The following is a 21,051-nucleotide window of genomic DNA, read 5'->3' on the forward strand; positions in this document are numbered from 1 at the left end:
ACCTCAGTGTGAATGAGTTTATCAGAAGACATCAGAGGACAGGTCTCTCCCAACCCCAGGGCTCAGGTATGATGGCCTAGAGGAGGCTCGGTCAGTAGGTACTGGCTGGGTACAGCTGCAAGAAGACTCTGACCCAGAGCCCAGGGAGAAGTGGTGAGGAGGAATGGGGATGAGAGAAGGGCTCTTCCACTTCTAAGAACACAAGCTGGTGTCTTGCCTTTGAAGGCCATGGTTCTTCTCACATTTGGGACCAAGCGTGGCACACAGCCTGTCTCCATGGGAGCAGTTCTTGCTTCCTCAACTCCCCACAGGAGAAGGCGGCCCTAGCTGGAAATGATGGAGCTGAGAGCAGCCTCCCTTCCTCCTCCTGCCAGGAAGGACACACCAGGCCGGCCTCAGGCCCATTTCCTGCTTCTGCCGCACCCCCAACCACTGGAAAACTGGCAGAGAAGGAAGTGGGAGAGGGAGTGTTCCTCATAGAACCATACCTTTGGGTCTCTCCCCGCCAGCCTGCAGGCTTGGATATGGGGTGTTGAAGAGGGAAAGGTCCATGTGGGACGTGGAGGGCCACAAGGAGAGACCCATGCCTTTTCTCCTCATTCTGGTGGAAGCCATCTTTGATCTCAGATGCTAGCTGCTTAACCCCTGGGGACTATGTCTGGCCTTCCTGGACAGAGGGAGGATGGGGTGTACAGAAGTGCAAGGCCAACACCGCCTTGACCCCAGCAGGGAGGAGTGGGGTCAAGGGTCAAGGCCTCATGATCCTGTAGTCTCAAAGCCACTTAGAGTAGCAGAGAGTAGGGCATGCCTGAGCTGGATGAGGGGCTGCAGAGGGTGGTAAAAGTGGAGCAGGGATCCCCCAGAACCCGCTTCAGAGCCACCCCACCACTACATCAGCAGACTGTGGGAAAGGAGCCAATTTATGAAATTAAATAAAGTCCATGGGGGAAGTGAAGATTGCAGGCCAGGGTACCTTGACCCTGGCCAGGCCCAGCACAGCTGGAGCTCAGCACCCCCCTTCCCACCCCTCCCACGAGGGGGCTTAAATAGGCCAGGCCCTGGCCTGGCATCCAGGGGTCCCAGAGCCTAGGGGGGACAGAAGTCAGAGAAGTAGGGGTGCTGCAGGGCCTCCTCCGCTGAGACACGCTGGACAGGGTTACACTTCAGGAGGTTCTGGAGACAGGAGGGAGCAAAGATGGTGGCAGATTCAGGTCAGGTCAACTGCCAGAGCCCCACCCTCTCCTAGTCCCCCTGGAGGAGAGTTTCAACCCCATCCTCTACCCTGGTTACCTACCTGCAACAGGTCCCTCCCTGTGGCATTGAGCTTGGGCACGACATTCACCAGGGATGTTGTGGCCGGGTACATTGGGTAGGGCTGTGGAGGGGAGAGAGTCAGACCAGAGAGTGGGGTGTGGAGGCTACTGGGGCTGTGAAGAAACTGATCTCTGACCAACCATGACTTTCCCCACTCCCCATCACACCTTGTAGTCTGGCAGCTTAGTCATGGCGGGCCACTGCTCCTCAGTTGGTGTCCCCAGCAGCGTGTCCATGGGGTCAAGGATCACTCATGGAAAGGGCTGCATTTGTACTTTTGGAGGTAGGGTGAGGGGCTTTGCCCTCCCAGGGATAGGATTCTGCATTCCCACCTGCCCCCACTCTACCTGCTACCTCAAGATAAGCCTGTGACATATATTCCTATAGCATGGTGTTTACAGGGAGCCAGATGTGTCTCAAATGCTCATTTAACTCAAACCCTGATGTCTGTGCTCCGAATGAACCAGTTGTCCTTCCCCTTCTCCCACAAAAAGTTCTCTGCTCCTTCTGGCTCCTTCATCCTGAGGATTCCCATCGTCCCCCCACCTCAGAAGTAGGAGTGGCTACTTCCTCACCACGCTCCCCTTGCCTACAAGCTGCACCTGCACAGGGACTATCAGCTCTTCCACCCTCACCCTCAGAAGCAGCCCCGGGCCCCCTCAGCCTTGCCCAGGCCATCATCACCCTCACCCCTGCTCTAAGTTCCCTGCTCACTCCCCTTCCAGAGTGAAGATATGGATGGTGAGCAAGAGATAGATGGGGCAGGGGAAGTGAAGGATATCGGAAGATCCTCTTCAGCTGGTCATCCACATCGTTACCAGGGAAAAGAGGTCGCCCAGCATTGGCCAGCTCTGGGAGGAAGAGAGAGGGATGAGCCCTGATTTGTGAGGCCCCCTCACACTGGAGCAGGCCCTGTGCCTTCCATCCCCGTCCTTAAGAATCCCACTCCCTTCCCCCAGAGGAAACCCTCCAGGCCCTACTTATCAACTCAAATGGGAGAGAAAGTACCCCTGCAGAGCCCCAGCATGTCACCTGCAAAAATGCAGCCAGCTGACCACATGTCGATGGACGTGGAGTACAGTTTAGCCCCAAAGAGGACATCCGGTGGACGGTACCATAGTGTCACCACCTGAAGAAGACCCCATCCACAGGGACCCCCCTACTTAGAGGGCTGGGAAACAGGTTTGAGGAAACTCAGAGACAAGAGGGTCTTGGTCCCCACCCGATGTCCCATTTCCCAGGCTCACTTCAGCAGAGTAACAGCGGACTGGGATCCCAAAGGCTCGAGCCAAACCAAAATCAGCCAACTTCAGCTCCCCATTCTAAGGAAAGATGAAGAGCAACATTGATAAGAGCTTTCAAACAGCATTGGGGTAGGCTCCAGCTCTCCCAGTCCTGCCCCCTCAGTATGCCCAATCCCTGGCTGCAGTCTCCCCATCCTCCCTCCTCCCCCAGAAAGCAATACCCTGTTTATGAGGAGGTTCTGGGGCTTCAGGTCCCTGTGCAACACGTTGCGGCTATGACAGAATCCCAGGCCTTTCAGCAGCTGGAAAAGGAATGACTAGGGAGAAGGAGGGAGAAGGGAGTCAGACACCTGAATGTGTGGATCTTGCTGCCTGCCTCACCTTTTGTCATGCTCTATAGCCCACCCATTTGTAGCAGCAAGCTCAGGAAGACATCATCATTCATTATTGAGGACCCACTTTGCATGGTGCTAGGCATCAGAGAGAAAATGGTGAACAAGTTAACCCTGATCCCCACTTTTTTGGACCTTAGAGCCTGGTGGGCCTGTCTTCTCAGTCCATGCTTATCGCCCTACCTAGCCACACATAAGTGCACATACACCATAACCATTAGTGCAAGTACAGTGCTATAACATTATTCAGGAACTGCTTCCCCTGGAACCTGGGACAAGGCCCTTGGTCTTCATCCTAGCACAGTGCCTGGTGCAAAGCATCCAGTACTTGTTGAATGAATGAAATGTATCTCTATGAGCCTCATTTTCTCATCTCTCCCATGCAAATAACGTCACTGTTACCATGCAGGTCAAAGCAGACTTTGCTCCCTAAGACCAGAGGCTTGTGGAGGGCAGAAATGGGGTTTGTTCATTCTCTGACACTCCAGGGCCCAAACATGCAGTGAAGGAATACTTACACTAAATATAGACCCCACCCAGATTCAATGAGTCCTCAGAACAACCCTCCCCTAACCTTCACAATCTCAGGATCGAGGTCACCATTGCAGCTGTCAAAATACTTCTTCAGGTCCTAAAAACAGATAAGGGTAGAAGAAGAGGTCAGAATTTAAGCTCAGTCTTGGCCCCTGTGTCCTACCAAAATCACTGCTCCCCAAGCCCCCTTTTCACCTGATCACAGAACTCAAAAACCAAAGTCAGCTTCTTGTCACTATGCAGAACATCATGAAGCCTAGGGAGAAGGAAGGGCTCAGTCAGGTCCAAAAGTTGACCCCTAACATCCCAATACCAGCCCAGCCCAACGCTGAAGCCCCCACCTCTTCCTGAAACCACAGGCAAGAAAGGCCTGTGGGGCACACACCTGACGATGTTCTTGTGCTTCAGCTCCTTGAGTAGGCAGATCTCCCGAAGGGCAGAACTCGGCACACCCTACACATGAGGGACCCAGGGGCAGCAGTCAGAGACCACCCATACCAGGCCTCAAACACTACCTCCCCGCTGCCCTGGGCCCCAATCCTACCTCATCATCATCATCCAGCCTCACCCTTTTCAGAGCCACAATCTCATGGGTCTCCCGGTTTTTGGCCTTGAATACAGTTCCATAGGTGCCTAGGGAAAAGAAGCCAAGGGTGACGGAAAGCAGGAGTATCCTTTACCATCTTAGTAAATCCCTCCCGAGAGCAGTTAGCCTCCTAGGGTGCTAGAGAAGGGTTTCAGGGTGAAGGCAAGGCACTGACTAGCTTTGTAAGTGAGGATGCGGCAGGTGAGGAGGGGCAAGAAGGTCCCTGCAAAGGTTCCAGGATACCTGCAGGAGGGAGAGTCTGCAGCGGCTAGGATAAGGAGTTTTATAACAGAGGCGGTGCTCCAGTAAGTCTGGAAACAGGAGGGATGTGGGCGAGAAAAGAGGGCCTGCAGAAATGTTGAGGTTGGAGGTCTGCAGAAAACTGAGGTTGGTGGGGGGTCGAGGTGAGGTTTGCAAGTGGTGCTGAGGCTAGAGATGGGATATGCAGGAAGTGCCGCGGTAGGGAGGTCGAGTCTACAGGGAGTGCTAAGGTTATAAGTGGGAGTCTGCGGGAAATGCTAACTTGGGGAGGGATGGTTGCACATAGTGTTGTGCTCAGTGGCCAGGGCTTCTGCCGGGGTTGAGATCCGAGCTGTAGATATTGCTGACGGTAAGGGGAGTCGGGGCTGCAAGGAATGCTGAAGGGTCTGCAGAAGAAGACCTTGCAGGAACATCTCGTGGTTCTGTTACCTTCCCCAATCTTCTCCAGTTTCTCGTATTTCTGCATTGCGGCGGCCGCGGGGACCCCTGCGGGCCCTGGGTTCTAAGACTCCGGCCCCGGCGTTGCAGGGGAGGCGGTACCCAAGTCTCCGGCCCCGACCCGCCCCGCTGCCCGCGCACGGGCTTCTGGGACTTGTAGTCTTGGCACGGCCAGGTTTCCCAGTAAGGCCCGGGGCGACGGGCTCAAGGACTACAAGCCCCAGCAGGCTGCGTTCCGGCTTTCTGCCGCACTCTACTCCCGAGACTCAGGTTCTACCGCGGAGGCAAACGCTGGACTTCAAGTCCCAGGAAGCATCGCGTGTTCGCTTTCCGGGCGTCCCCGCCGTGCCTCCGAGGTTCCCAGTGTGCCCCGCTCTTGTTATTCCTTTTCTGTGCTCATAGCTCTCTTGGAAAGGGCCGCCAGGGGACTACACGTTCCAGAATGCAGCGGGGATGGGGGTGGGGCGGGGAGGGGCACTCTTCTGTTTGGGGTTTAGGGTTTGGTGGCCTAGATCCCAGGCCCTGGTGGCCTGACTTTGACCCGGTTTGTGATATTGAGTTCCAAGACCTCTTGACAACCTCGGCACGAGTTTCTGCCTCTCCTCAGGCCATCTAGTGACCCGAGGATTGAGTGGAAAATGGCTCTGAGCTACGTTTTCCTGCTGCTGACCTCACAGGGACCAGCTGATCACAGGGCTGGGTAGCAAGGCAGGTGTGCTCCATTTGAGGCTGGAATTGAGTGGAGAGACACACGCACCAGAGATCCTTCTTTCTGCTGGTCCCACTTATCGTCCTGGAGTCCACCGAATTCCAACAGCTCCATTCTAACATGTTGAGGCAAGCTGGCTGGAGGCTGCGAGTCCCCCAGATCCTTGTCTCCAGAGCAGGGCCCACTGGAGTCAGCCAGGGTGTGGCCCACGAGGGCTGGCAGGTTGGTTACCCCTCTCAACAGACAAGACCACAGACAGATGCTACATTTGAAGCCAGTCTTTACCTCATCCCTTAAAGGAGTTGATTATAGATTTTCTTGCACTGCTCTCTAATTGTCTCCTGATTGCATTCTTGAGGGCTGTGAACTGGGCGAAAACGGCCTCAAATAACACTACTCAGCGTTGAAACCAGAGTTGGTGCTAACGTTTGTTAATTAACTCATGTATATCTGAGTGCTTTGGCATAAACAATGCTGTGATTCACCCACGTGGCAGGCTAAGGGAGCGAAAAGCATATTCCTTATCTGAAAGAATTTATAATTTAGTTGCAGAAGCAAGATTACACATAAAGGTCTTTAAAAGGCGACAACTACGAATAGATCTCCATTCAGTGTGGAAGCAGAGCAAACGGAAGTGGGGAATCCCCAACAAGTCGTCTGGTCCTAGGTCAGCTCAGGGTAATGGGCAGCCAACTTCCAGCTCTGTTACTTCTCAGCCGCCTGCCATTCCATGCCTCAGGGGGATTATTGGGGCCGGGGCGGCGCAAGAGATTCTTAACCCCTGTGCATGCCTATTCCAACTTCCTCCGCCCAGAATTTCCTGGCCATTCTGTGCACTCTGTGTCCCCCAAGAGTGAAGCGAGCTCCTTTCCGACCAGAGGTGCAGTAACAAGGCAAGAGTTGGCATTCCCGGGGCGACTGAGGGGGGAAGCCCAGGGCGGCGACAGTGGAGGGTGGCTTCCACAAGCGGGACTCCGGGTGCCGGCCTATGCCTGGAAGCGTGCCTCGCCTCCGTTCCGGGTGTCTGCCCGGGCTGCTTCTTGGCTCGCCGCGCCGGGGCCGCGCACGGCGCGCCGGGGGGCGCGCACGCTGGGGGCTGGACTGCCCGCGGCGCGGGGGAAAGTTGAGTTGGGAGAAGTTGGGAGCGGCGGGGGCGCGCCCCGGGGTGGGCACGGGGAAGTCGTCGGGAGCGCGAGAGGGCACCGGAGGACTTGGACAGACCCCGAGACCCCCGGGGCACGAAATCCTGAGCAAGCGGGTAAGTGGAGAGGTGGTGGCGGGGAAGGGCCGGGGCAGCGAAGGGAGGAAGGGAGGGAGAAGGAGAGGGGGGAACTCGGGACGCGGGCGGGGAGGGAGTGGAAGTGGAGGAAAGGGCGGAGACTGGGGCGCGGGGAACCAGGTTTTGGGGAGAGGGATGAGGAGAAGAGCAGAGTGCTGGTCGGAAGCTACGATTCCGGGGTCTGCTTCTTGGAGTTTCCTAAGGCCAGAGTGCCGCGCCCCCTGCCACCAGGAGGGGGTAGTCTCAGGGAGGCGCCACCACAGGCTCTCCCACTCCTGGGCCGGCTCCAGACAACCCCTCTCCCCTGCGACCTCCCTACAGTCTCTCTCAGGCCTGTCCTGGGGGTTGCCTCGGGCCTGGGGCCTCGGCCCTGATCTCGGAGTTGGGAGGCGGAGTCGAAAAAGCGGGGGGGTGGCGGGTCAGGTCAGGACAAGGGGTCAGGCAGAAGAGGGAGCAACTAGGTAGGGGTTGGAAAAGACGAGCCTGGAGTTGGACCTGACTCCTGGGGGGGCCACCTTGTCTGGCTGGGGAGCTCCGTGATGATTGTGAGGGTAGCACTGTCTGGTATCCGGGGTCCACTTTATCCTCCCTCCTCTCCCTGGCCAGTCCCTCAGCAAAGAGCTGTGGAATGTACCAGTTCTCTTGGGGAGTAGCTAATGCCCAAGTGGGGGTCCAGGGTGATAATCCCTTGGGCAGGGGGAGAGATGCTAATCCTCTGGGCCGGTCAGGGCTGGTCCCCGGAATGTGCCCCCACCCGGATTATAGGCACCGATGCTGTGGACAGAAGCTGCTTTGTGTTCTGGGACAGCAAGGGAGGGGTGGGGGGCATGGGTAGAGGGAGGAGGGGGTGATGGAAGAGCACTCTGAGGGTATGGCCTAGAGATGGGAGTGAGCACCTGCAGGTGCAGGGGACGGATTCTCCCCACACCCCTCCCAGTCCATGTCTACTCCCAGGACACCTCTCCCCCACACTGGCGGGTCCTGGCTGAAGGCCTGCTGAGGGGGAGGTGGAGAGAGCAGTCAGCTGAGTTGGAGTGCCTGCCAGGAATGTGTTGCCCAGGCTCCCCACCCTGGGCTGACCACCCCCCAGACCTTTATTCTTTGACCCTATGCTGACCTGTCTTACCTGTAAGGTAGCCCGAGTCAGGGAACTTCATACCTTCACAGAGCCTTGGACCGCCCCCACTGGGAATGGGTACCCCGATTTGCACTGGTTGGGTTCTCTCCCTACAGAGAGAACCCCCTTTTCTAACCCCCTACCCCCAACACAGTGTTCCCTTGGCCTCCCCTACAGTCACCATCAGGAGGGCAGCAGCCCTGCTACTCAGATTTTCCTGGCCCCTAACTAAAGAGGGGAGGGATGGGAACTGCCCATCAGGAGCAGGACCTCGGGTTTTATGTGCCCACCCCTTTGCTGTGGTCATGTGCACCTCCCCCCATTATAAAACTCTGCCCAGTTGGAGCCCACCGTCAGCCCCTTCTTCCCTCCCACTGAGTGAATGGAGCTAGGCTCCTGCCCTTCACCCCAGGAACTTGCTTCTCTTGCCTGCCCTCACCGAGGAGGCAGGTCTGCCTCCCTGCCCAGCCTGCCTGGAGAAAGGGGCACCCCCTCCCTACTTAGAGGCCCCCTGCTTGGCATCTTGGGCTCTGTCCAGCGTTCTTTCTCTCCCTCTCCTTTCTGTCTGGGCAGCAGTGGCCCCCTCCTCCACACCCCTCTGCTCCACAGGGTGTCTCATTCAACACCACACCCCTCTCTGGTCTCAGGCCCACCTCCTGGGCCACCTCGGGCTGGGTTCCTGTTTCTGTCTGGCCCTTCACTCCCAATTTTCCTCCATTCTTTATCACGCCCTCCCTGATCTCTGTCGCCTTCTCTCCAGGGCTGGGCCTTGACTCCTTCCTCCCTCATTTTCTGCAGCCTCTCCCCCTCCACTCTCCTACTTTCTGCTCAGTCTTGAGGCCCTTCGTGGCCCTCCGCTTTAGTCTTCTCCTCCCTCTCTCTCTTTGTTCTTCTCTTTTTTTTCTATAAATAACTCTCCTTTTTGCTCTTGTAGCCTCAAAGGGCCACTCTGAGGCCCTTCATAATCTAGGAGGATCCTGAGCAGCAAGGAGACCCGGGTGACAGGCAGCTTGGGGCGCTTGGGCTCCTTCCCCCCCCCCCCCCCCCCCCCCCCGTGCCCTCCGATGGTGACTGGTCCTCTCCCCCACCCAGGTTATGCCTCCACCTTGTTGCCCTGAAAGCCGCAGCGACAGTGAAAAGGGCTAAGATTTGGCCATGAGCAGCGGTCGGCGCCCCGCCTCAGGGGCAGATTCTTTCCACACAGTGGTGAGTACTGCTCAGTCAACTGGCCCTTAGGCCACAGGTGCTCAGGCCCAGGGGCCAGCTGGGTGGGGTGGTATGTGTGTAGATGCTGGAGAAAGGAGCCTGTGGTCAATTGGAGAGAGACTCTGTCATCCATATCCTGACCTTGTACCATGTGTTGGGGGCGGTGAGGTGGCTCCTGTTCCTGGGGATAGAGTTGAGGCTGTTTTATGAAGGACCAGGTAGTAACTGTACAGGAACTTTGAAGACCCTAGGTCTCACCCAGTAGGTCCCCTCTGACCCCGCCTTAATGTGCATGGGTCCCAACACACACAGTAGTTCTGGGCAGAGCTCCTTGATGCAGCTGGCCCTGCCCCCGCCCCATAGTTGGCCCCACCCCTGGTGCCACGTGCCCATTGGACCCGCCCCTCCCGCCCCCCCACGTGGTCACTACCCCACATGGCCCCCTCCTGATTTTCCTAAGGAGTCTAATGATTAACCTCAGTGCCACATTCAGCCCAGTTATTGGTCACTTTGGCCCAGTGGGCACGTGACTGGAAGGGGCGCGGGCAGATGCCCTCCCCTCCTTGCCAGGTTCACCCCTGCCAGCCATGGACTTCCTCTTGAGGCCTCAGGTGCGAGGGGTCTGCAAGTCCCCCCCCATTCCACGCTCCCTCCCCTCCTGCCCGCTTCTTCCTGCCAGGCAGCTTCTGGTGGGAGTGGGGACCAAGTGCTTGGGTCAGCCTGGGCAGGAGCCCTCAGCACAGACTGGAGACACCAGCCCTCTGTCCTCGCATCTTCTATCCAGTGTCCCTGTCAGCCGCAGCTGCTCCTGTTGACCCCCCCTTCACCCCGCGTGTCTCCCCAAGACCCGCCCTTTGCCCTCCTCCCTGGCTCTTCCCTGATCTAGATACTGGCACTGCCATGGAGGGGGCTGCATACCCCCGCCCTTGGAGGTCCTGATGCCCTTCAGGTCCAGATACTCTTGAGCAAATATTTGGTGGCCACGGCGCCTGGAGCTGAGACTGGCAGGGGGTGGGTGGGGGGCTGGACCAAGGCTGCTGGGCCAGGCAGCAGGCCGCTTAGTTAGGCGCTTAGCTGGGCTGAGCACCGCAGTCCCTGCCCGGTGCTGGCCCTGCTGCTGCTGTCTGCTGCTGCCGCCGCCGCTGCCGCTCCTGCAGGATGACTCAGGTTGGGGGGGGTGAGGGGCGGGGCTTGCTGACTGGGTGGGGGTGCTTGCTGCGGTGAATGGGGGCCCCCTTGACCAGGCAAAGCTCACGTGTTCCTGTGGAGGCAGGGCTGGGTTTGTCTGACTCAGAATTACGCCAGGTCAGTTAGCTTGGATGCCCCCAAAAGTTACTTTTGGGGCTCAGCAGTTGTCCTCCAGGAACCAAAAGGAGTTTTTTTTCACTTTTTATCACTGAACTGCCCGGTTTGCACACCCTACTTTCCAGCTGCAGAGGGGAGACAGGATTTCTGAGATTCCCAGAGTAGACCCTCCTGCCTGTCCTGGGTCTGACTGCAGACTGGGCCCATTCAGCTGGGGACCCCAGGGAACAGGCTGCGGGGGTGGGGGAGGGGACTGGATCTCTGGCATTGCAGGGAATAACTGCTGTGGGGCTGGGGTGGTCCCTGCATTGGAGGGCACAGCTAATGGGGGATACTGAATCTCTGGCACTGAGTAGGACAGGGTTTGGGTGTGTAATTCCCAGTGACTCCTGTGTGTTTTCTCTATCCCTCATCCTTACAGCCAGAGCCAGAGAGTGTGGGCCCTGGGACACCTGGGTTCCCAGAACAGGAGGAAGATGAACTTCACCGCACCCTGGGAGTTGAACGGTTTGAAGAGATCCTCCAGGAGGCTGGGTCCAGAGGAGGGGAGGAGCCAGGCCGAAGCTATGGAGAGGAAGACTTTGAGTGTGAGGGAACAGGCAGGAGTGGGGGTGGGGGAGGACTTGACTGTCCAGCAGAGAAGGGGCCAGGGTCCCAGTGGGAAGAGCTGTCCTTGGCGGCAGGATAGCAGCAGGGGGATGTTATGCCTGCCCTCAGCCAAACCTCTCTTCCTTTCAGACCATCGCCAGTCCTCCCACCACATCCACCACCCACTGTCCACTCATCTGCCTCCGGATGCCCGCCGCCGCAAGACCCCCCAGGGCCCTGGACGGAAGCCTCGAAGGCGCCCTGGAGCCTCCCCAACTGGGGAAACCCCCACCATTGAGGAGGGGGAGGAAGATGAGGATGAGGCCAGTGAGGCTGAGGGGGCCCGGACACTCACTCAGCCATCTCCTGCCTCCACACCCTCCTCTGTACAGGTGAGGCCTGGGCTTTGGGGGGGATGTGCTCAGGGCCTGGCCTGGCCTCACGTGCCCATGTGGGCCCTGTTGCAGTTCTTTCTCCAAGAGGATGAAGGCACTGACCGGAAGGTAGAGAGGACCAGTCCATCTCCCCCTGCACAACTGCCACACCAGGAGGCAGCTCCCCGGGCTACCAAAGGGGCCCAAACTGGGTAAGTGCACCTTGGTTGTCACTCTCCCAAAGTAGACACCAGACTGGGGTTTACCAGAGGTAGAGTCACCAGACTGGGGTTCAAATCCCATTCCTGCCCCTCACTAGCTGTTTGGGCAGCTGACCTAAACTCTCTGAGCTCTGTTTCTTGTCTGTAAGCCCAGCCTAACAGGACCTAGTGAGGAGGGACTGCAGACAGGTGTTAGTTAAGGTCGGAAGTGTGCTTTAGCAGTCTCAGTCCCCACCCAAGCACTGCCTTGGGGATTAGACCGTGACCTCCCAGCACCTGCTAAGACTCACAGGGTTTGAAAGGAATAGGAGACCCCCCCTCTCATTCCTGGGGATATGTCAGTTCACCCAATTGGAAACTGATGTCAAATGAAATGGTGCCAGAATACTGTCACTGCATCCAGTATCTTGGGCAGAGCATCAGTACCAGTGAGTGGGTGATGAGAGTTTTGGGGCACTAGCTTGGGAAGGTTTCCTGGAGGAAATGACCTCGAACAAGGTCATGACTATCTTGGACCTGTTTTTCTGGGTGCCAGGCAGTGTGAAGGGCTGGGTTGCGGGAAGTGAAGGGCACAGTGCCCCCTTGGGGGAGTAGCTATACTGGGAGGCAGACTGGCATGCAGAGCTGGCAGTGACAGGAAAGCCTGGCATTAGGGAGAGGAAGAGAGAAGTGGGCAGGGCTGTGGCAGAGACAGGGGACAAGCCATGATGGGCTGGAAAGGCCTGGCAGTGGATGGCTCTGGTCCCAGGAGGCTCTTCATATGAGGAGAGAGGAGCAGCACATGTCAGGGACTGGGGCAGAAGTGGCAGTCTGAGGGGAGGCACAGACCCTCCTCATAAACACGGAGGAGCTGGCTGCAGTTCCAAAACTGTTTGCACATACTTTGTTCTCTTTGATCAGAAACGGGGGCCCTGTGAACTTCTTAAATCCAGGGCTATGCCCCAGCGGGCCGAGGGGAAGGGAAGGAATGCTAACTGGTACGAAGAGACCGTTCACAAACACCGGTTAGGAACCATACCCTGTGCTAGTTCTTTCCCCAAATTTCACCTCTCCCAGTACCATTTGAGGTTCGCCTCAGCCCCGTTCTGCTGAAGAGGAATTCATGTGCAGATTGGCCTTCTGGTGACCCCCAAGAGTGGGAGCCAGGAGGAGGTGAGGTCCTTCTAGTTCCCTTCCTAGGATCCTCTGCATGGGTGGAGGTCCGCTCTGTCAGATTCATGGCTACTCTGTTTGCAGAACACTGGTGGAGGAGGTGGTACCAGTGGCCAGTGGCACAGCTGGAGGTGACGATGGGGGTGCCTCGGGGCGCCCTCTGACCAAAGCTCAGCCTGGGCATCGCAGCTACAACCTTCAGGAGAGAAGACGCATTGGGAGTATGACCGGGGCAGAGCAAGCACTGCTGCCCCGTGTCCCCACTGATGAAAGTGAGGCCCAGACGCTAGCCACGGCTGACCTTGACCTCATGAAGAGTGAGTCCTGGGGCCTGGGCCAAGCCCACTGCTGGTAGAAAAAAGAGTAAGAGAAAGGGGAACCCAATCTTGGTCCTCTACTTGCCCCTAGGTCACAGGTTTGAGGATGTTCCTGGGGTGCGACGGCATTTGGTACGGAAGAACGCCAAAGGGTCTGTGCAGAGTGTGCGGGAAGGGCGAGAGCCCGGCCCCACGCCTCGGGCCCGACCCCGGGCCCCCCACAAGCCCCATGAGGTACAGTTCTGCTTCATGCTGTTGCATTTTTCTCCCCATCCATTGCCTCCCCCTCCCCACTCCCCTACCTCTCAGACCCATATATCTTGAGCACCAGGGTTACTGCCTGTGGGGATGAACCTTAAGAGTTGTTTGACATGGACACTGTGGATCGGTGCACATCCGAAACATTGTGAATTTGTGTATTACGATTATGGTTCATACTTGAGACCTTGCTGATGTGCATATCATGGCCATTTGCTGGCAGGTGGCAGTGAAGAATCAGGGAGATGCCTTATTCTGCTTTGATCAAAGACCCTTAAGGCTGGAGGAGGTGTTCTGTGGCACTGCACTTTGTTTTCAAAACCCAGTTGCCTCTGCTTATTTGATCCTCCCATCTACCTGTGAAGGCGATAGCACAGGTGGCGTCAGTCATAAACCAGGGTCTGTGACTTGGCCAAGGTCACCTAGTTACTTAGTGACACTACCCACTTTAGACTCCAGGGCTCTGGTCCTGAACTCTGCCTTAGTGTATTTTTTTTTTAAGCTGTTTTATTGAGGTATAATAGCCGTGCAGTAAATTTCACCAGTACTGAGTGTCCAGCTCAGAGACTTGGTGCACCTGTTGCTCCCAGATAGCTACTACCTCCATGGGGACTGTTTTTCACCCTCGGCAGGTTCCTCCTGCCTCCACCCAGCAGTCTTCCAGCAGAGGTGACCAGGCTTTGTTATTTGCAATTCGTTTTGCCAGTCCTGGCTACATACAAACGGAATCTTACAGAAACCTGCTGTTTTCTTAGGTAGCGACCTGCCAGGCACTGTGTCCTGGAGTATACTTATGTCCTACAGGCTTTCTTTAATCCCTATTACAGCCCTTGGAGGAAGTGGGCGTTGTTGTCTTTTATAGACAAGGGAAACCCAGTCTCAAATTGGTAGTCACGTGTTCCAGGTTCCTAGGCCTCATGTGAGACTTGTGTGTCTATGTGCCATCCACTGTGCCCCAGGGCCACTTGCTCTTCCTGATGTAAGCTTTGCCTGAGCCCACCTCTGACTCCTTACCCTGCACCTTCTCATCTTGCCCCAAGGTGTTTGTGGAGTTGAATGAGTTGCTGCTGGACAAAAACCAGGAGCCTCAGTGGCGGGAGACAGCCCGTTGGATCAAATTTGAGGAGGACGTGGAGGAGGAGACCGAGCGCTGGGGGAAGCCCCATGTGGCCTCGCTCTCCTTTCGCAGTCTCCTGGAGCTCCGCCGGACCCTGGCCCATGGTACCCACAGTGCCTGCCTCCCCTGTCCATCCTGCTGCAGGATACTCGCTGCTTCTAGATCTGATGATTGATCTGTTGTGTTTGGGGTGCTAAAATGTCTTTAAGCCATTTCAATGGAATGCTTCCTGAAATTCCTGTCATGGCTTCTTTGCATTGTAGAAAACCTGGGGAATATGATCTCACCTGTGGGGCTGGATAAACTTCACTAAATAACTACCACACAGGACTCTTGAGCCCTGTGGCTGCTTGTTTCCTCCTTCCCAGCTGGTAATCACTCCCAGTTGTTCTTATTCTAAGTAGCTGAGGATTGAGAAACCTGCTGTTAAAATTGTTCTCAAACTAAGAGTACTAGGCTCTAAGTAAGGCTTCAGGCACTTTGAGTAAAGGGCCAGAGTGCTTTATTTTTTGGTACTGTGGATTGAACCTGGGGGCACTTTGCAACTGAGCCACATTCCCAGCCCTTTTTTATTTTTTTTATTTTTTGAGACAGGGTATTACTAAGTTGTTTAGGGCCCTGCTATGTTGCTGAGGCTGGCCTTGAACTTATGATCCTCCTGTTTCAGCTTCCTGAGTTGCTTCAATTAGAGGCCTGCACCACTGTGCCCAGCCCCAGGGGTGCTTTACCTTTGAGCTATATCTCCAGCTCTTTTTATTTTTATTAAAATAAAAGTTGAGTTGCTGAGGCTGGCCTTGAACTTGTGATCTTCCTGCCTCAGCCTCCTGAGTTGCTGGGATTACAGCACATGCCATTGTGCTTGCTGCCCGTGTTTTATCATTAGCCTTTGTGATCTGCTTTGGCTGCTGGAGTCCTTTGGTTCTGTGTATTCTTCAGTTCTTTGTTCCTGGAAGTTGACCTTGCCAGATAAAGACCTGGTACTTTTAAAAGGATTTTCTATAGGAAAGGGTGCAGAGAGGTCTGGAGGCTTCCCAGTAAGCAGCCACTGGGCTTGGGGAAGCAAAGCGTAAGTCGAGAAGCCTGAGGTGGAGGAGGGTCTTCAGGTGGCTTAAGGACATGTGGACAAGGCCACAGGCCAGCTGTGTCCTGATCTAGAGGGTAGAGGTAGGACCCTAGAGGAACAGCACATGAATCACTAAGGGAAGAACTGAGTTCAACCTGAGAGAGTGGCCTAGGCATCCCAGGGAGGCTGGATGATTCCTGGAAGGGAGTGTGATAACTGAGTCTCTCCTTGCTGCAGTTCTGGAAGGAGATGGGGGTGGGGAGAAATAGGTCAGAGAGGCGAAGTGATATAGACTTCAGAGGCAGAGCTGGGACTCCAGCCTTGATCCTCGGTTTGTAGGTTGGACCGTACCCACCTAGTTAGGCCTGTCTGTCCCAAGCGATCCCTCCCATTCCATTTCCCACCATTGTTTCTTGCCCTGAGGTGGGGAGTCCTCCTGTCATCTTTATTCCAGGAGCTGTGCTCTTGGATCTGGACCAGCAGACCCTGCCTGGGGTGGCCCACCAAGTAGTAGAGCAGATGGTCATCTCCGACCAGATCAAGGCCGAGGACAGGGCCAATGTGCTGCGGGCCCTTCTGTTGAAACACAGGTATGGCCCTTTGGGGAAGGTGGATGCCACTGCATCCTGCCCATCTGTTTCCTTCCCTGCCGTCATCCCTCCTTACACTCACTGCTGTCTGTCCTGCCAGCCACCCGAGTGATGAGAAGGACTTCTCCTTCCCCCGTAACATCTCAGCTGGCTCCTTGGGCTCCCTGCTAGGGCATCACCATCCCCAGGGGGCTGAGAGTGACCCACACGTCACTGAGCCTCTCATTGGTGGTGTTCCTGAGACCCGGCTGGAGGTGGATCGAGAGGTGAGGAGTTGGCACAGACCTGCGTGGGCACAGTCCTGTGAGCAAGCCCTGATGGGAACACGTGGGGTCAGGGAGGCTGTCTGGACTGAGTTCCATTCTGTGACCCCCACAGCGTGAGCTGCCACCTCCAGCCCCACCAGCTGGCATCACTCGTTCCAAGTCTAAGCATGAGCTAAAGCTGCTGGAGAAGATCCCTGAGAATGCCGAGGCTACCGTGGTCCTCGTGGGTATGTGGGGCAAGTCTGAGGGCTGGGGTGGTAGTCTCAGCAGGGGCTGGGACTGGGTGGGGTCCTGCTGTGTGTTCTTGCCCATGATGGCCCATCCTCCTAGGCTGTGTGGAGTTCCTCTCCCGCCCCACCATGGCCTTCGTGCGGCTGCGAGAGGCTGTAGAACTGGATGCAGTGTTGGAGGTGCCTGTGCCCGTGCGTTTCCTCTTTCTGCTGCTGGGCCCCAGCAGCGCCAACATGGACTACCACGAGATTGGCCGCTCTATCTCCACCCTCATGTCCGACAAGGTCAGCCCCTTGCCTTTCTGGTCCCCGGAGCCACCCCTACTCCCCACTGCCAGTCTTGGTTGCCTTAGCTCCACCTCTTGGCCCCCTCTGGTGCCCTCCCTGACTCCTGTCCTGCTCTGGCAGCAATTCCATGAGGCAGCCTATCTGGCAGATGAACGGGATGACCTGCTGACTGCCATCAATGCCTTCCTGGACTGCAGTGTGGTGCTCCCCCCCTCGGAAGTACAGGGCGAGGAACTCCTACGTTCTGTCGCTCACTTCCAGCGCCAGATGCTCAAGAAACGGGAAGAGCAGGGCCGGCTGCTGCCCCCAGGATCTGGGCTGGAGCCCAAGTCTGCCCAAGATAAGGGTACGGCCATGCAGGCCCGAGCCAGATGGGGCTGCCTTGAGGAGGGGTTGGGTGGGTAGGAGAGCCACACAGTCACCAACAGAGAGGTTGGGGTTGGCAGTGCTTCTGCAGGTGGTGGGTGGACTGTGCACATGGAGGAGGTCCTGGTCAGTGGGCAGGAGGGCCCCACAGCTGCCCTGACATCAGCCTGGGTTGTAGCACTCCTGCAGATGGTGGAGGTGGTAGGTGCAGCTGAAGATGATCCCCTTCGTCGGACGGGCCGGCCCTTCGGGGGCCTGATCCGTGATGTGAAGCGTCGCTATCCCCACTACCTGAGTGACTTCCGAGATGCACTTGACCCCCAGTGTCTGGCTGCCGTCATCTTCATCTATTTTGCTGCTCTGTCTCCTGCCATCACCTTTGGGGGGCTGCTGGGTAAGGAGGAGCTCATAGGGACAGGGGTGCACAGCCTGGCCGCTGAGCTGAGCTGGTTCCTGCACCCCCAGGAGAGAAGACGCAGGATCTGATAGGCGTGTCAGAGCTGATCATGTCCACAGCGCTCCAGGGTGTGATCTTCTGTCTGCTGGGGGCTCAGCCATTATTGGTGATTGGCTTCTCAGGCCCCCTGCTGGTCTTTGAGGAAGCCTTCTTCTCGGTGAGGGCTCTTTCTGCCTTGGTCCAGTTCCCCCTTCTCTTCCCAGTATCTCTCCCATTGCCCCCAGAGCTCGGGGCCTGATACCTTCCCACCTCCCCTGCCTAGTTCTGTAGTAGCAACCAGCTGGAGTACCTGGTGGGCCGCGTGTGGATTGGCTTCTGGCTGGTGCTCTTGGCCCTGCTCATGGTGGCCCTGGAGGGGAGCTTCCTGGTCCGCTTTGTCTCCCGCTTCACCCAGGAGATCTTCGCCTTCCTTATCTCCCTCATTTTCATCTACGAGACCTTCTACAAGCTGGTCAAGGTAGGCAGGCCCTGCTCAAAACAGGGCTGGGAAAAGAGCAGGGCTTCAGGGCAGGAGGGAGTCCAGGGGCATCCTGTCTCATGTCTTCTAGACTGGAGGCCAGGCTGGTCCCAGGAGTTCCCTGGACTTGCAGTCTATGGAGCCCACAGAGCTGAGGCTTGTTCTCCCCGCTGCTCCCAGCTGGTCCTCTGGGTTATTTTTTTAATCCGAGATGAGCTCCTGGCAGGCCTTTTCCCCTCCTGTGCTAGCCTTCCAATTTTCAGCTGAGCCCAAGAATTTTCTCCCCATTTTAGCTAATGGGACCCATTGTGACCCTCCTCTTTCCCCAGATCTTCCAGGAGCATCCCCTCCACGGCTGTTCAGTCTCCAATAGCTCAGAGGCAGACAGCGACAATACAACATGGGCCAGAGCAACAACCACGCTGGGACCAGGCAATGGGAGCTTGGCTGGGCAGTCTGGGCAAGGGAGACCCCGGGGCCAGCCCAACACAGCCCTGCTGTCACTGGTGCTCATGGCTGGCACCTTCTTCATCGCCTTCTTCCTACGCAAATTTAAGAATAGCCGGTTCTTCCCCGGCCGGGTACGTGGACTTGCAGGCTGTGGAGATCTGGGGATGGGATGGGGTGTTTCTAGGAAGTGAGGGTCTGAGTGGGACAGCAGGTCTCTGAGCACGGTTCTTGTCCTCAGATACGGCGGGTGATTGGGGACTTTGGGGTGCCCATCGCAATCCTCATCATGGTGCTTGTGGATTACAGTATTGAGGACACCTACACCCAGGTAAGGCATTGTACGTGTGACAGCAGGGTGCCGTTTCCACCACCCTGGGTTCTGGTGTTGCACTCCAGGCCTCAGCCAGAGCCTGTCCTTAAGCTGGGCAAATACCAAGCCTTTCCCCCAGTGTGCCCTCCATGTCCACCCTGCCCATGACTACATACTGTCTCTGCCCTGCAGAAGCTGAGTGTGCCCAGTGGATTCTCAGTGACAGCTCCAGAAAAGCGGGGCTGGGTCATCAACCCCCTGGGGGAGAAGAGTCCCTTCCCTGTGTGGATGATGATTGCCAGCCTGCTGCCTGCCGTCCTGGTCTTCATCCTCATCTTCATGGAGACGCAGATCACCACGTGTGTGGTCCTATTTGAGAGTCCTGGGGCTGTCAGAAGGCCAGAGTCCTCAGCCAGACTTGGGGACACACATGGGAACTGCTACTCTGTTGGGCAAGAGAGTCCAATGACTTCGGGGGACATTGAATGCCCTGATGGCTGAAGTTTTATTTTATAGGCACCAGAAAACATCACTGAGGGGCTGGGGATGTAGCTCAGTGTAGAGTGCTTGTCTAGCACGTGCGAGGCCCTGGATTCCATCCCCACAACAGCAAAAACTCCAAAACAAAACCTGAGGTTGGCCAGGGGGAGGACAGAGTACAGGCTAAGGCTTGCTGGGAGCTCTCCTACAGGATAAGGGCTGAGGGCACACACTGAACTCTATGATGGAATTCTAGTCCTGACGGAATAGACAGGGACTACCAGGTTCCATAAACACAGGGACTGGCTGGGGTGTTCTGGCCACACCAGGTATGGCAGGCCTTAGCAGTGCCTCCCCCCTCCCCAGGCTGATCATCTCTAAGAAGGAGCGAATGCTGCAGAAGGGCTCTGGCTTCCACCTGGACCTGCTGCTCATCGTAGCCATGGGCGGCATCTGTGCCCTCTTTGGCCTGCCCTGGTTGGCTGCTGCCACTGTCCGCTCTGTCACTCATGCCAACGCACTCACTGTCATGAGCAAGGCTGTGGCGCCAGGGGACAAGCCCAAGATTCAGGAGGTCAAAGAACAGCGGGTTACAGGCCTGCTGGTGGCCCTGCTTGTGGGTATGCTTCCCCTTATCCACAACCTTCCTTGTGGTACCCAAGGCCCCTGGGGGAAAGAACCTGGGGCTAGCTGTTTCTCCCCCTCCCTAGGCCTTTCCATGGTTATCGGGGATCTGCTCCGGCAGATCCCCCTGGCTGTGCTCTTTGGAATTTTCCTGTACATGGGAGTCACTTCCCTTAATGGGATCCAGTTCTATGAACGGTTGCACCTGCTGCTCATGCCACCCAAACACCATCCAGACGTCACCTACGTCAAAAAGGTGAGTCCTCGCCTAGAAGGACCCCAGACCTCTGCCCCATTCTGGTTTACTTGAGTCAGCTGCTTCTCCCCACTTTAGGAAGCCCCCATTAACCATCGGTACAGAGCAGTCTCTGAGCTACTTCCATCACTAGAGGATCCCAAGCATCATTCTGGTTGTCCTCTGGATATGGTTGCTTTGGAGAGAAGCCTGGGCTCACTTTGTCTCTTGCCAACCAGGTTCGGACCCTGCGAATGCACCTGTTCACAGCTCTGCAGCTGCTCTGCCTGGCCCTGCTCTGGGCTGTTATGTCCACATCTGCCTCCCTGGCCTTCCCCTTCATCCTCATCCTCACAGTACCACTGCGCATGGTGGTGCTCACCCGTATCTTCACCGAGCGAGAGATGAAATATGTAAGGATCCCTGCTCCCACCCACCCCCCCCCCCCCCCACCCACCCCCCCCCCCCCCCCCCCGCCTCCTGTGGTTCTGGAAAGGCCCACCCTTCTCTTCCTCCCACAGCTGGACGCTAATGAGGCGGAGCCAGTGTTTGATGAGCGCGAGGGTGTGGATGAATACAATGAGATGCCCATGCCTGTGTAGCTGCTGCCCAGGGACTGAATGATGGACAGAGGGAATGGGCTGGTGGGATGGGTTTCCCCTCCCCCTCCCAGTTTTTATTTAAGTGAATAATTTAAAGTCCCCTTCTCCCCACCCCTGCAGTAAAGTGCTTCGGCCCCCACCTACCCCTGGTCTTGTCTGTCTAGTGGAAGTGGCAGGGAATGGGGTACTCAGCCCTGCTCTCTGTCACAGAAATGAGACTC

At 56.7% G+C, this 21,051-nt stretch overlaps 2 protein-coding genes across 3 annotated transcripts; one reads left to right on the forward strand and one right to left on the reverse strand.

The window, feature by feature from the left end:
* Window positions 1-3: 3 nt before the first annotated feature.
* Cdk5 (cyclin dependent kinase 5) lies at window positions 4-4,897 on the reverse strand. 2 transcript variants are annotated; one of them, XR_009225452.1, is made up of 13 exons: window positions 4,761-4,897; window positions 4,029-4,117; window positions 3,870-3,937; window positions 3,680-3,740; window positions 3,525-3,581; window positions 2,780-2,875; window positions 2,562-2,636; window positions 2,347-2,443; window positions 2,096-2,165; window positions 1,482-1,542; window positions 1,295-1,375; window positions 489-1,173; window positions 4-367 (listed from the first exon to the last, which is right to left on the reverse strand). XR_009225452.1 is itself a non-coding variant. In XM_046429899.2 (12 exons), the coding sequence occupies exons 1-12, from the start codon at window positions 4,795-4,797 to the stop codon at window positions 1,087-1,089; spliced, it is 879 nt and encodes a 292-aa protein (XP_046285855.1). In that variant the 5' UTR covers window positions 4,798-4,897; the 3' UTR covers window positions 4-1,086. The 2 variants fall into 2 exon arrangements, 1 of the variants encoding a protein (XP_046285855.1); XM_046429899.2 differs by having other exon boundaries at window positions 4-1,173.
* A 1,679-nt stretch (window positions 4,898-6,576) lies between these two features.
* Slc4a2 (solute carrier family 4 member 2) lies at window positions 6,577-20,973 on the forward strand. Its single transcript, XM_046429862.1, has 23 exons — window positions 6,577-6,736; window positions 8,967-9,080; window positions 10,807-10,972; window positions 11,124-11,365; window positions 11,441-11,559; window positions 12,805-13,037; window positions 13,129-13,271; window positions 14,336-14,516; window positions 15,930-16,065; window positions 16,166-16,331; window positions 16,444-16,558; window positions 16,662-16,846; window positions 16,970-17,195; window positions 17,394-17,609; window positions 17,681-17,829; window positions 17,935-18,129; window positions 18,459-18,710; window positions 18,818-18,907; window positions 19,082-19,248; window positions 19,736-19,989; window positions 20,080-20,249; window positions 20,468-20,641; window positions 20,750-20,973. The coding sequence occupies exons 2-23, from the start codon at window positions 9,030-9,032 to the stop codon at window positions 20,828-20,830; spliced, it is 3,711 nt and encodes a 1,236-aa protein (XP_046285818.1). The 5' UTR covers window positions 6,577-6,736; window positions 8,967-9,029; the 3' UTR covers window positions 20,831-20,973.
* The last annotated feature ends 78 nt before the right edge of the window (window positions 20,974-21,051 follow it).

The sequence above is a fragment of the Marmota monax genome, unplaced genomic scaffold, assembly GCF_021218885.2.
Source record: "Marmota monax isolate L192 unplaced genomic scaffold, Marmota_monax_Labrador192_F-V1.1 WCK01_AAM20220418_F8-fsc00193, whole genome shotgun sequence".
NCBI lineage: Eukaryota > Metazoa > Chordata > Mammalia > Rodentia > Sciuridae > Marmota > Marmota monax.

Excerpts from the sequence above, each read along its gene's own strand:
- Cdk5 (XM_046429899.2), bottom strand. The coding sequence starts at position 4,797 with ATGCAGAAATACGAGAAACTGGAGAAGATTGGGGAAG. Across the intron at positions 2,166-2,346 it reads AGCTGGCTGCATTTTTGCAG|AGCTGGCCAATGCTGGGCGA; the intron begins GTGACATGCTGG and ends TCTTCCTCCCAG. Across the intron at positions 1,174-1,294 it reads CAGGGAGGGACCTGTTGCAG|AACCTCCTGAAGTGTAACCC; the intron begins GTAGGTAACCAG and ends TCCTGTCTCCAG.
- Slc4a2 (XM_046429862.1), top strand. The coding sequence starts at position 9,030 with ATGAGCAGCGGTCGGCGCCCCGCCTCAGGGGCAGATTCTTTCCACACA. Across the intron at positions 9,081-10,806 it reads CAGATTCTTTCCACACAGTG|CCAGAGCCAGAGAGTGTGGG; the intron begins GTGAGTACTGCT and ends TCATCCTTACAG. Across the intron at positions 14,517-15,929 it reads CCGCCGGACCCTGGCCCATG|GAGCTGTGCTCTTGGATCTG; the intron begins GTACCCACAGTG and ends TCTTTATTCCAG.